The 14,367-nt window shown below is 43.2% G+C and overlaps 1 protein-coding gene across 1 annotated transcript; it reads right to left on the minus strand.

Moving 5' to 3' along the window:
* Positions 1-2,498: 2,498 nt before the first annotated feature.
* On the minus strand, positions 2,499-14,242 carry RABL3 (RAB, member of RAS oncogene family like 3; the record flags this gene model as incomplete). The annotated part of the gene is made up of 8 exons (XM_084306391.1): positions 2,499-3,312; positions 5,879-5,917; positions 6,410-6,481; positions 7,379-7,529; positions 9,907-10,021; positions 12,860-12,989; positions 13,911-14,002; positions 14,197-14,242. The coding sequence occupies 8 exons, from the start codon at positions 14,240-14,242 to the stop codon at positions 3,247-3,249; spliced, it is 711 nt and encodes a 236-aa protein (XP_084162517.1). The 3' UTR covers positions 2,499-3,246.
* Between the last annotated feature and the right edge of the window lie 125 nt (positions 14,243-14,367).

Consider the following 14,367-nt stretch of genomic DNA (forward strand, 5'->3'; position numbering starts at 1 on the left):
CCAACTACTTTATTAGTTTGGATTGATTACCTCTGATTAAAACCAAGAGAAAGATGCACCTGACCACACACCCCACCTACTCTGCAGGCTACTGGTGCCTGTAAGGGACTCTGCCAATTCCCGTGGTTTGTCTAATTTATTATTCTCTTCCCAGAAAACAGAGGCTACCACTCCAAACCAAAACAGTATGGAGATGTTTAATGAGAGCTAAGGCATGTGCCAGCCACGTAAATGCAAAAACCACAAAACAGGGATGCTGCAATTATCCTAACCCCAAGCACAGGAAAACCATGAAATTTGGGGATTATATTTAAACATAGCTTGAATATGCTAATATCCCTCACTTGGCCCCAGTGAAATGCTACAAGAAGAAAAGTAGGTAAAATACTTGGGGGAAAAGAAAATGCATAAGTATTTTACAAAGTAATCTATTCTAATCTGGGACCACAGATGCTAAAACACTGTAATCACGGTCACATGGGTCTGCAATCATTTTTCAGGGCCACTGACAGAGAACAGCACAGAAATGTAGCCTTTGCCCTTTAGAATTATATCCCAGTGACAGATTTCTAAAGGATTTCAGTGCATTAAAATTAACTGTATTGAAGTTTAGATTTATTTATGGCCTGGCAGAGTTAAGGGTGGTGATATCTGAATAAATGTTTTGACAACACAAACAGCTTGGAACAACTTTGGTTCTCATTTTCTTTAAGTGAAACATCCAGACTGAAATAAAAAAGGTAGATTCTTTAATTCTCAATGTCTTGAAAGCACTATAGTTTGATAGACAGATGCATCAGAGCCATGCCTCCGGGGAAGCAGGCTTCACTTTGCAGAGGAGACAGCGGGACTGACCACGAAGTCACTCGTCACACCATGCAGCAAGTCAGTTCAACAGTGGATGGAGATCACCTGGCCTGGACAATGAATATTTGGGAGGAAGACAAACACAGCTCTTTCGGGTGACAATTTTCAACTGGTGTTGGGACATTTTCAGGCCAGGTTGAGTTTTATGGCCCACAGCTGGATGAGTGAGCCCAGATAAATGTAGCTCAGCTCCAGCAGCAGCCACAGCCTCAAGAAAACGCCGTCAGCCTGCTAACCTTCTACTGCTTGCCCACATGCTGCATATTTTTCCTCACTGCTGGTCCTTCACCTTCTCTTCCTTCTACCACAAGAGTATTTATTTCTCATTTGTCCCTACATCCTGATTGTCATAACCTTCAGTCCCACTGACACGCAGGACCTGCGCACCCTGTCCTGTTTGTGAACTGACCATCACAAGGTTTCTCACACTCTGGCTTTGTTTCTTTGTGGAGGCTCAGGAGTGAAACGCTCAAACACAGGTGAGTTGCAACCAGAGCTCACCCTATAGCATGCTAAGCAATGCTCCTTTTTTATTAAGCGAAGAGGAAAAGCTGCCTTGGAAAGCTGCTGCTTTCATATCAAAGCCCTGCGCCACCGTTGCTTCATGCAGCATTGTAAACTGAACAGCTTTCCTCACTCTGCAACGCTTTCAATTCTCGTAAAGCCACGGGGTGAAGGAGAAAACAGGCCTAGCTTTCTTGACGTATTCTACAGCTCCTTGGTAACAGGAGGGACTCCAGAGCTCCACAAGACAGAATCTGACCTTGAGAAAATAATTCCAGCTTCCATTGTCAAAGCAGCAGAGACAGACACTCGTGCTGTCATGAGCTGCATAGCTCAGACATGAGTTTTCTGCTGAGAATATTCTGATACCTTATTTTCCTTGGCCATATAGTAAGCGTAAACTAATAACCTATTTCATACAGGCATCTATAAACTTAACGCACTCACATTTGCAAATGTTCTGAGACCTTTCTGGAAATGGCCTAAGGAGAAGTAAAAGATCCATATTTTTAGTAAGTTTGACTGGCGCACCTAGCTGTCACTTTTGTCCTGATTAGCGGCAATCGGCAGCTTTCCATTTCTTTCCAAGCAGCTGCCAGGGAAGAGCTGCAGGCAGATGTAATCTGGAGACTGCGGAACTCAGCTCGCTGTCATTTTCACACCAGCATTTTACTTTCTCCTACTCCCATTTATTATTAATCTGTAATTATATCTAACTCCAGCTCCTAGTTAGCCTTTGCCAGAGGCTTAACCATTAGCAGTGACTGTGAGAAAGGAGGGGAAAGGAAAGAAGAAACTGCCATGAATCAGGCTTTCACCACTCCATGTAATTCTGGGGAGCTCGGGCTATTTCGGAAGCAGCTTCCACAGTAGATGAGACCACCCCAAGTGGACAGTCCTGTGTCCTTAGCACTAAATGTGAAAAGGAAACATCTAATCAAAGAACTTATTTTCTAATCATACTCAGTTTCTACTTTTTACAGGGCTTTGTATCCCTTTTAAATTTCTATCCATTCTAATTCAGCACTGGATGTTCTTATATTTCATGTTTTCTGAACCTACTGAGTGTTCAGGCTCAGCAAGACCACGTCGCATATGTTCCACATAAGCACTGTATAAGACCACACTTTTTCCAGCACTTTTCAGTGTATTGCCTTTTAACTTAAGAACAACAAGACACTCAAGTTTGAACAGAAAAACAGGAGTACCCGATTCACTTCTTCCTCTCCAAAGTAAACAATTTGAATTTAAGCAGCAGAATTAATACCATTTGTTTTCCCCTTGTGATTTTTTTAGACTTCAAATCCTTTTTCATCTCTCACCAATTGCTTTTATCCCTTCTGTTATATAGGGCTGAAGAGTGTGTTTCAGGTGAGACAACACCATTAATTTAATAATGACATTCTATTATTTTCCAGACCATTCTTTACCCATTCTTACATTTTGCTCGTTTGTTTTGTTCACTTTACTGCAAATAAGAAGCCCATTCGGTGTCATCTTTCTGTTAGAGGTAAGATGAATGAAATTCAATGCAAAGATTGTCCATAAGCTTCCAAAATATATGTCAAATATATGTGCTATGCATGATAGTTTCCCACAGCAGTGTGGGAGGCACTGAATTTATTGCACACTTTCCCCAAATGTTCCCATATCTCCAGACGGCCTGCAATCCTAAGAAAGACTCTAGGTTTCAAATTAGATTTCTGGAAACTCTTCAAGTCTTTTCCAGCAAGAGTAGCTTCAGCAGTCTACCCAGCCAAAGCATGATTTCATTTTATTCTGCCTGACATAAGAATTATTGTCTTTAAGCATCCAGTGGGAATGGGAATGTGGTCAGAAACTCAGAGAAGTCATCTTCCACTTCTCCTTCAATGTTCAGTCGTAATGAAGGCTCTTCAGCGTTCCTCCTCCAAACCTCTTTCTTTCCGAGAAGCCAGGAATCTAGAGACAAGAGATACGTCATCAGAACCAGCAGGAGCTCCCTCTAGACCATATTCATGTGCCTGTTACCAAGCCAACTGCGACAATGCCTTCCACACTGTCTCCAGAATCAGGACTAAAACGCTAGCTTACTGCTAGTGGAGCACCATCAATTAACCAAGACTGGAGCATGGATCTTTTTGTCCGTAAGGCTCTTTTGGCAAGGCTTAAAATGAAAGCCTTGATTTCTTGGGAAACTCTTAAACCAGTTAATTAGAGATTCCAAAGTCCGTATTTTCCCCCAGATTCAAACAGTAGAAGAATCGAATCTCCACTGATTTTTGAAACTGTAAAATATTACTACGTTCCATTAAACAACTGTTGATGCTTAATGCTGTCTAACCTGAGACAGCAGTACTTCCCTGGTAGTTGAAAGCAGTGTTATCAAACGATGAAGGCTTTGAGAAAGCCATCAGAATAGAAATGGCTGCAACAATGCAGAGGATTAGCACTCCTGTTTTCGCAGCCTATCTGTACGTACTGCTTACACTGTGACAATGAGCGCTTACAAAAAAAAATCTACTCAAAACCATCAGAAGCTTCTCTGGCTTAATGGTATTTCAAACAGATTTGCAATTCAGTGCACCCATGAATCCCCTGTAAGAAAGAGATACATTGGCCTCTAATACTGTATTAGATGGCTGTCCTATTGGTGGCATCACAAAACGGTGATAACAGTCTGGAATAACTTTTATGTCTAACTGCACATAAGCAGAACCAGCAGCCTCAGTAAGCACATCCATATTCTGATAGGAGATATAGTATATTAAAATGGAAGGGGTTGGCCAAGCATACAGATCACGCCAGAATACGGGCATGTATGGATGATACGGGAAGAGAATGTAATTCACAATACAAAGCAGGTTGTGTAGGTTACACACCTCACTGGTAAACTGAGGAAGCTAACGAGCTTACTCAAAATAAAAGCTCACTACAGACACACAACTTAATTTTAGTTAGGACTTTCAGACCTGAAACACGAACATATATACAACGTACTCATCCAAGAATTATTTTGTTCAAGCCTGAAAAGCAATCAACTCTAGGAGAAGCCAGGCAATTTTGCACACAGGTTCAACTCATCTAAATTGCTCTGAGAATTCAAAAATCAAATCATTATAACTCAAAAGCAGCAAGACACCAGAGCTAAAAACTTAGTTGCTTTAGCATTTTTTGTATTAAAATCAGTAATTAAGAGTAATAATTATTTATATGAGATCTGATTGAGGCCACTGCTATCAGCAATTTGAAACTTATCATTCATTTTGTCCTGAGGTCTCGGGTACAAAAGTACCCGAGAACACAAGTGATTGAAGAAACCTGTTGTAGAAAACCCAGAAGCAGAATCATAAGAGCTACATTAAATAAATCACTTCTAATAATAGCATCATGAGGTTACACTGAAACCTCCAGTCCAATTTGGATTTTGTCTCTTTAAATATGACTGCCCTCTGCCCAGGATTTGTTTTAAGCTTTGGAGCTATTGTCAGAGAGGCAGAGGAAAGTAGCAATCAGCAGGCTGTAATCTTTGGCATGAGGCCACGAAGAATATAAAGTTAATCCCTGGCTAGCCACTAAAAGTGATCAAATAAGAAAACAAAAATCTTACGTCATGCATCAAAGACAACCAGCGCACAAGCAGATTTCTGCATTAAGCTATTATCCCCATGAAATGGGGACTGCCTTTCTCTAGGATGAGAGGAAAGGGAGGAAAAAAAAAAACAATCTTGCAGAACTCAAAGAGGAAAAAGCAAATTTATTACTAAAACACGTAAGAACACCCTCATAGAAAGTAAGCAGTTTGTAATTCCAGATTTTTTTCCACTCGCCCTAAGGGGCTTTCAGCACAGCTACACTTCGTGATACATTTGATTGTATTTCACAGGTGCTATTCACTCTAATTTGCAAGCACCTCACAGACATGATGAGTGGAACCTCACTATTCCCTTTACGGAAGGCAACGCATGGGAAAACTGGGGCAACAAAAAGTTGAAGTGACCTGCCCAAGTCATGAGAGTCACTTCTCTGGTTCTTCACCAACTGCCCTGAACACAGTTCATTTAACTGCTTAGGAATGAATTACACGCTGGTATCATACTGCTGTTTTTCCTGTGGTTCCACATGCTCTATGATAACTACCTGTACAAAATACAAAATGCTAGTTCTAGCTGTGCAAAAATGCTTTTTCACTGACCTTCAAGACAGCATCTCTAGCCTAAACATGTAAACAGGCAGCCTGAAGCTGAGAGATCTGAAAGAGATTTTATTTGCTCATTCTACCTCTACTAGGTTAGCATACTTACTTATTGCACTGCTGATCACATTAGACAGAGATTTCAGCTGACAGAAGTCAGGCGTTTTTCTTCCTATCCAAAGCAGCTGTGCTCCCACAGATTTAAAATCCCAGCAACCAGCATAAATTTGCCTTTAAGTCACATGAAGCCCATGTTTTAAAAACAGCCTCCATCAGCAGTTCATATGACACGGGGAAAAAACAAAACAAAAAAGTATGAAAAAAATTACACACCTGATTGCCATCTCGTAAGAAGTATCTCTTCTCTATAACCTGGGAAAAACAGTGAGAGAATGATCTTAGCAGGCACACATAACTTCAGATTCCGGCCTTACTCGGTCTCCGAGAATGATGCACACACTGTCTGTATCGAAGGGCACCTATGGAGCCAGTACCACCAATCTAAGAATCAAAAAGCAACCTGTACCACTTTGTACAGTCTGCACCCTCCTCCAAATAAAATCCAGGCCATATTTCCTCTTTTTAAAGAATGATCTGTAACAGGAACTGATCTGCTCCACAGGGAACACAAAGTGCCTTAGAGCACTCCTGTTATTTTCACAGTAGGCCTCGATGCTCTCTTGTGCAGGAGAGGAATGTGCAAAGTTTCTACTTTCCTGAAGTTTGCTTTAACCAGGAGCAACAGAGCTCACCGTAGGCCTGTAACTTCCCACATTGCTACTTCAGCAATATTGTTCCAGGCTGAAATCACAGACAGTGTCCAATACACAGAACAATAAAACCTATTTTATTGACCTGACTTACCTTATCAAAAAATCTGCTTAGCTTGACAGCGTTGGAAGAACCCGCCGCCAAGTAACGAGGATTGGTGCAATCCTAGAACCAACAAACCAATCACACAGAAATCAGTGCTATGTTTTGAATTTGAGACCAAACCAGTGTTGGTAACACACCAGTGTTGTGACTTTTGCTGAACAGTGCTCACACAGCACGCAGCCTTTCCATTCCTCACATTGCCCCACCCACAAGCAGGCTGGAGGTGGGCAAGAAGCTGGGAGGAGACACAGCTGGGACAGCTGACCCCAGCTGGCCAAAGGGATACCCCACCCCACAGGAGGTCATGCTCAGCCATAAAAGCTTTGGGAAAGAAGGAAAGCAGTGAGGTTAGGAGACATGGTGTTTGTCTTCCCAAGTAACCATGATGCATGATAAAGTCCTGCTTTCCTTGAAGTGGCTGACCATCTGCCTGTTGAGGGGAAGTAATGATTGAATTCCTTATTTTGCATGCACAGCTTTTGCTTAACCTGTTAAACTGTCTTTACTTCAACCCACGAGTTTCCTCACTTTCATCCTTCTGATTCTCCCCCTTCATCCCGCTGGGTGGGAGTGAGCGAACAACTTAGCTGCCTAACGGGGTTAACCCACAGCACACATACATACACGCGGTGTATATACATATACAGAAATAAGTAATAGGGTCTTGATGTTTCATTCAAAAATACTTTGGGTCAAAACCAAGAAAAGGGAAAATTTAAACCCTGGCCATCAATTCCAAGCTTTGGTGACCTTATCTAACCCCCTCCACCTCCCTGTAGTGAAAGAAAGGCTATCATTTCATCACGTAGCTGAGACATACAATCAAAATGTGCATGACTCCAGCACTACTGAGAAATCCTCTAAAAGCCCAATTTTTGTAACAACATTTCTACTTAACAAAAAATCAGAATCACTCCCATTTAAAAGAAAAACAACATTGGCGACAAGGATACTAACCAAATTTATCTCTTCAGCATTGAAATCCTCAGCCAGGAAAGCTGTTCTGGTCAAAACTTCATTACGCTTAGTTTCTGGGATCTGATCCAGCTTAGTTCCTATTACCAGCAGTGGAATCTGGTTATCAGCAAACTGTTCACGGTCATAGTCACTGTTGAAGGAAATAAATACAATCCCGAATGGAGTGATGGTCATCTAAGTGGGCACAGAGGCAACATCAGATTCCCCAACCCTTTCAAGTAAGTGTAATTTACAGAACATCATTTATTTAAGTGAGAACATGCTCTATCTGTAAATTAAGGTAGGGGTTCTGCATCCAACTCTCTACACAGAAACTGAAAGAAAAGAGAAAAAAAACACATGATTGGATTTCTTCTCTGCATAGAACTGCAGGTCGGAAAAAATGCTAGGTAATTTACACAAGCAGGACAGAAACAGGAATTCCAGTACTGTACCAAGCATACATGTACTTGGCCATCAAAGACAGAGCAGGGAGCTGGCAATTCTGTCTGACCAACCAAAGTTCCTCAATATAGAGAGTTTTTAACGTAGAGCAATGAAATAAATGGCAGATGGAAAGGGTTTCATGAATTAAAGCTGGCTGCAATAACACTTCTGAGGTGTCGCATTACTAACTTCTTCCAGAGAAGGGCTACAAAGCTGGTGAAGGGCCTGGAACACAAGTGCCACGAGGAGCAGCTGAGGGAGCTGGGGTTGTTCAGTCTGGAGAAGAGGAGGCTCAGGGGAGACTTCATTGCTCTCTGCAACTGCCTGAAAGGAAGGTGTAGGGGGCTGTGGGTCAGCCTCTTCTCACAGATAACTGCGTGACCAGCGTGACAGCGTGACCAGCAGGGCGAGGGAGGTGATCGTCCCCCTGTACTCAGCTCTGGTGAGGCCGCACCTCGAGTACTGTGTTCAGTTTTGGGCCCCTCGCTACAAGAAGGACATGGAGGTGCTTGAGCGGGTGCAGAGAAGGGCGACGAAGCTGGTGAGGGGCCTGGAGAACAAGTCCTACGAGGAGCGGCTGAGGGAGCTGGGCTTGTTCAGCCTGGAGAAGAGGAGGCTCAGGGGTGACCTTATCGCTCTCTATGGGTACCTCAAGGGAGGCTGTAGCGAGGTGGGGGTTGGCCTGTTCTCCCACGTGCCTGGTGACAGGACGAGGGGGAATGGGCTTAAGTTGAGCCAGGGGAGTTTTAGGTTAGATGTTAGGAAGAATTTCTTCACTGAAAGGGTTGTTAGACATTGGAACAGGCTGCCCAGGGAAGTGGTGGAGTCACCATCCCTGGAAGTCTTCAAAAGACGTTTAGACGTAGAGCTTAGGGATATGGTTTAGTGGAGGGCTGTTAGCGTTAGGTTGGAGGTTGGACTCGATGACCTTGAGGTCTCTTCCAACCTAGAAATTCTGTGATTCTGTGATTCTGTGAACTAGTGATAGGACTAGGGGGAATGGCCTCAAGTAGCACCAGGGGAGGTTCAGGTTGGAAATGAGGAGACATTTCTGCTCAGAAAGAGCAGTCAGGCACTGGGACGGGTTGCCCAGGGAGGTGGTGGAGTCACCATCCCTGGGGGTGTTCAAGGAAAGGTTGGACGTGGTGCTTAGGGACATGGGTTAGTGGGTGACATTGGTGGTAGGGGGATGGTCGGACCAGATGATCTTGGAGGGCTTTTCCAACCTTAATGATTCTGTGATTCTGTATTTAAGTAAAGGTAGCCACTACAAGATGAATACCAGCAAGCTTTGATTCGGATGAATAATGATCAGATAGCCTATGTAAAATTGATAGGGTTTTAATTAAATGTCATTACAAGTCCAAGTTCCAACCACTGCCCTTAGGATGCCTTTAATTTTTACCGAAACCAAACTTTATAGAAAGCAATTTTACAAGTAATAACAACTTGATCAAGTGTTTGCTAAGGGCCTGAGGATCTGTCCCTGACAGAAGTGAAGCTTTTGATAATTAAAAAAGTTGTGAAAAATCTTTCTGTGGAAAAACTGGAGAAATTTTCAGTTTACATAATGCAAACCCCGTCTTTCCCTTCTCCCATGTTTCTATAGAAGCACTTGTGCACCAGCACAGGCAAATAAATAATTGATTCTTCCCCAGAAAGCTGCCCTTGCATTCCTGCTCATGCACGTGGTTTATCAATGATCTGAAAATCTCCTTGATTATGTGTGTAACAGGAGGACAGAGATAACAAGAGGGCATACTTGACAAGATGTTGGAAAGCTAATTGTTAAAGTGCTCTTTATGCAGAGCAAAGAAAAGAGAAAGACACAGTAAACATCTTTTTCCTTAAAGCAAGATCTAATGTTTGGGAAGCTACCACCAGAATGGCCTGATCAGCAGTGTGAAATGAAAAGAACAGCTATTTTTTTTGATACTACCCCATTTTTTAAAATTTCTTTATTAAAAGTTCAGCCACACCTAACATTGTGTAGTTTTCAAGTATCTTTAGGGACGAACAAAGGCTTCCGTAACAGTCTGGAATTACTGTGTCTTAATCATGCACGTATGTTTTTCACTCACCCGTTTGTCACAAGAACTCCTGTTGGAGCAACGTCTCTGTTGAGTGCTTCCAAAGACCAGCGATACAAATTCTGGGATGATTTCTTGTTGGTTAAGTCATGCACTAAAATTATCCCTGAAGTGAAAGAGTAGGTAACAAGATGTTATTTAATGATACATATTTTTTTTTCTTATCTTCGGAAAATGACATCTGCAGGTTCCCAGATATCTGAGAATCAAGAAAGGGAAGTATAATCGGTAAAGTAAATGAGTAAAGCTGACAATATCAGGATGCAACTGTTTTTTTAAAGCTGCTTATCATGAATTGGATAAGAGCTATGAGAAAAATCTCATGAAAGGAGGAAAAGAACAGCCATCTCAGGTTTAACCCATAAGAGGTTTGCAGGCATTCCCTGATTCTGCTTCATCGGAGTCCTAAGGATACCCAAACTCTATCAGTGCAGCAGAGAATTCAGCCTTTCTCTGTTTTGCATAATTAGTAAACATAACTTTTTTTACTTTGTCACGCCATCTAAGAAGTCTAAAGGCTGTTTTTTCTTTTTTTCTTTTTTTTTTTTCCTTTCTTTTTTTTTTTTTTCTTTTCTTGGTTTACAGAGCACCATTGCTTTCCTGCATTTTCAAAAACTGATGCCAAGTACCTGGGGAGGTACCCAAAGGGGAAAAAGACAAACTTTCCCAGCCCACCAAATGGCTAGGAGTTATGCATGAATTAAGATGATGCTATGCATTACAGCTACCATTTTTCATTGCTATGATCCTTCAAAATGTAAATTCTGAAACAGGAAAACTGCCAGACAAATCTCCTAGCTGTACTATTAACAGACACCCACTTCTGATAACCGCAGTTCCTAACTCAATTACCAACTCCTGCTAGCAAATATCTTCTATTTATTCGCACCTTCTGCAACCTGTGGAATGTTCCCACTTCCTCCAGACTTTAAACCATCATTAATTCAAGGACAAAATGGCGTTATACCTTTTATCTTCATTAGGGTTTGTTCTCAACACACTTCACACCCCACAGATGTAGAAAACACGTTAATTTAATGTTTCTTTTATTATTTTTAATTGAATTTTAATTCTTTCATTTAATCTCAACACCCAAAGATACCACCCACTGTACACACTAAAAACAAACCACATTTCCACCCCACATTGCTGTGCGGAGACTCACTGCTCGGAGAGTTCCCGGCACGTCACAACCATATCCCTACTTCGAAGCATTTATCTCAGTAAGAGCATAAAAAGGCAGCTAAACCACCTGCCCACCCCCAGCACAGGGAGAAAAAGCATGACACAACGTAACCTGGCCTATGGCAACAGCCTGAGAGGCACTGCTGCATGATCTGTGAGAAACATGCCCCACCTCCTGACAGTCTACCCCAGCTGTGTTTTTGATAGGGCAGTTCCCTTATCTGCTTCACTGAAAACTTACACAGTTGCACCAGCAGAAACGACTGCCAACATCAAAAAAGAGTGGACAGGACCAATGACCACTCAAGGATGCGTTCCTCCCACACAAAGGTCTGCAAGCCGCAGCCTTGCTGCATTTCCATTGTCCTAGACTATCACAATCCACGCAGCAGACGCAGGGACACTGGAGCTGAAGATCTGTGACCAAATGAAGAGCAAACTCTATCTGTCCTCGAAACAACCAGGTCTCCCTGACAGTCTGCGCAGGCACTGCCACGACCAACATGAACCATCCTTTGATGTCAGGTTTTTCAGATCACCGCAAGCCTAGAAAGGACGTGCAGTCAGGCAGAGGGAATGCATTCATCTTCTCTCCTTACATCAGGTCAAACTGGCAATTTGTGAGACAAGCTCTAATGAAAGAATTTATCTAATGAAAGAAACCAGAGCCAAGGCTAACTACCGAAGCCAATGGTTTTCATATGCAAGCTGGCTAATACTATCTTTTGGGCAGTGGAGATAAATAACTCTGTTTTAATAACTTCATCAATTACAGCTCAGATACATAACTTTGAAATTTCATCTCCTAATGTGCTGTTCTAGGATATTTCCAAGTCTGACCCGCGCAGGCTGGCACACTGTGAATTTGGTGTCAAAAAGAAATCCATCTTTTTCACGTACCAACAAGGCTTACTTTGGGAGCACAACTCAACTCAAATCTTATTTAGAGAGGTCTGGTTAACAACATAAGAGATACCTACACACAGTTTTCCTCCTGGGAAAGAGGAAGAAATAGCTACTTAAACAAGCACAGAGCAAAAACGCTTATTGTATGGCTTAACTCCTTACTGATGGTACAGATGAACCACCAGCCGTTTAACTCAGTACCTCAAAGGAAGGGATGCCATCCTTTCAATGGAATAAAGTATTACTTTCCATCATCAGCAAGTTGCGAGATTCAAGTACTAAAAAATCACTTGGCAAATTGGATGAGCAGAGGGCAAGATGGCCATCAGAATATTGCAATCTTATGGGAGAACAGTTCAAATTTGTCAGGATACAGCTATCAAGGTTCCTATCATAAATTCAAGTTCATACCATGCCATACATTCAAATAATGTTTCTCAGCTATAGGTTTTGGAACTGAACAGGCAAGAAATTATTGGTGATATTTCTGCATTTCTATCAGACCTGGAAAGGCGAAGGCAGCCTTTTATGTCTGCAAGCATGACTGGAAAGGACGCCACCCCAACTTCAAAGACTCCCTGTTGCACCAGCTGCACAAGACTGAAGGGAAAGGTTGACGAAGCTCATTTGTACAGGGTTGCCTAAAATAGCTTTGCAGTTTAAAACTGAATCCATAAATTCTGTCTAAGAATGACATCAGTTTCTTTCTTGTATAAATGTATAAATCTTGTATAAATCAGAAAGAAGAACAGGATAGCCCTCAGCCAGACTTAGAGGACTCCTGCTCTGGAACCAAGAGAGAGCTCTTAACAGAAAATGACACAGAAAAAAGATTTACACCAAGCAAACTTACCATTCAGTGAGTTATAAAATACTGCTCGCGTGCTTTTGACACTAGTGGCACTACCCACTGAACCTCCAACATCCCACAGCTCAATATAGTACGTCTTCTCTTCCGGAGTCCCTTCTTTGTAGTCATGGATCTAGTGGAAAATTCACATCATACATAGGCACAGCATCAGCTTGTAGAAGTTAATCCATACAACGCTTTCATGTTCAGGTGAAATACTGCATTATAATTATAATCTCTTATTCGCTACTGTAGTGATACAGATGAATCACCAGACCTTTAACTTGGTATCTCAAAGGAAGGGCTGCATGGATAGAAATTTGGAAGTTTTAGTATGGACGGGATTTCAAATCTTTCGAGTGGGAAGGGACTGGATGGATTGAGTCAAGTGATGGCCAACGGCTGTCATAATTCCTTCTCCCATGAGATGGAGCTGGGTGAGTCAGCAGGGAACATTCTTTCCACCCAAATATTAACAAACCTTACACTGCATGGTGTACTTAGAAAAAACATGTTGCTAAAGCAGATGTAAAGACAAGGGCATGACTTCTTGTGCTTGTTAAAACCTGCACGGCAGTACTGCAGGACTAAGCGTATGGACACACTGGATTCCGACTGACTGCACCAATTCCCTCCCCACATTCCCACTGCCATCTCAACTGAATTAACCAAGAAAAAAAAAAATATTGGTTTGCTTCACAGCCAAATGGATTGCCGTGTTTCTTCCTCTAGGTTTTGGAAACACGTTTTGCAATTCTTTGAGGTGAAACACATAGACAATAACAGAGGACAGCTCCTAACCCACGGCACAGCATCCCAAGGAGCGTGCAGCAAATGATAAAGGATGAAAGTGTTTATTGCTGTGCCACAAGGACTGTGCATAGGGCCAAGTGCTACGTGATGAAGAACCTCATTCCCCTGCAAGGAGCAGGAAGCACAAGAGGTCACGCTCTGTACCCTCCACATAAAACAAGGTAATACGGGTGGCCACGGCCCTTCTCCTCCTTCACCCTTTTAAACTTTTACACAACAAGGGGCCCAGCCCGGCACCTACTCGGACGTCCACCGAGCAGCCCACCGTCCACGACGGGTTTCCCAGCACCTGGTTGTGGCACAGCAGGTGCACGAGCGACGACTTCCCCACACCTGAAACAGCACCAAAAAAAATCAAAAAACGGGCCCTGTGAGGCACCGGCGCCCAACGGCCGCCGGTAACGGCTCTAACGGCCCTAACGGTCCCGGTGAGGAGGGGGGGGGGGGGGGGGGGGGCGCAGCGGCTCACTGCGCATGCGCCGCGGTGGCCGGCGGGGGGGGGGCGCCGCGGGGGTGGGCGCACTCACCGGAGTCGCCCAGCACCAGCACCTTGACCCTGTCCAGCGCGGCCATCTTAGTCTGCCTAGCAACCGCGCCGCCGCGCCCCGCCTCCTCCCTCCTGCCTGCCAATCGCTGCCGCTGCCCGCTCGCTCTCTCTCAGCCCATTGGCTGGCTGCCGGAGGAGCCGGCGCGCTCCT

This window comes from Netta rufina, assembly GCF_964035555.1.
Source record: "Netta rufina genome assembly, chromosome: 1".
Classification (NCBI taxonomy): Eukaryota; Metazoa; Chordata; class Aves; order Anseriformes; family Anatidae; genus Netta; species Netta rufina.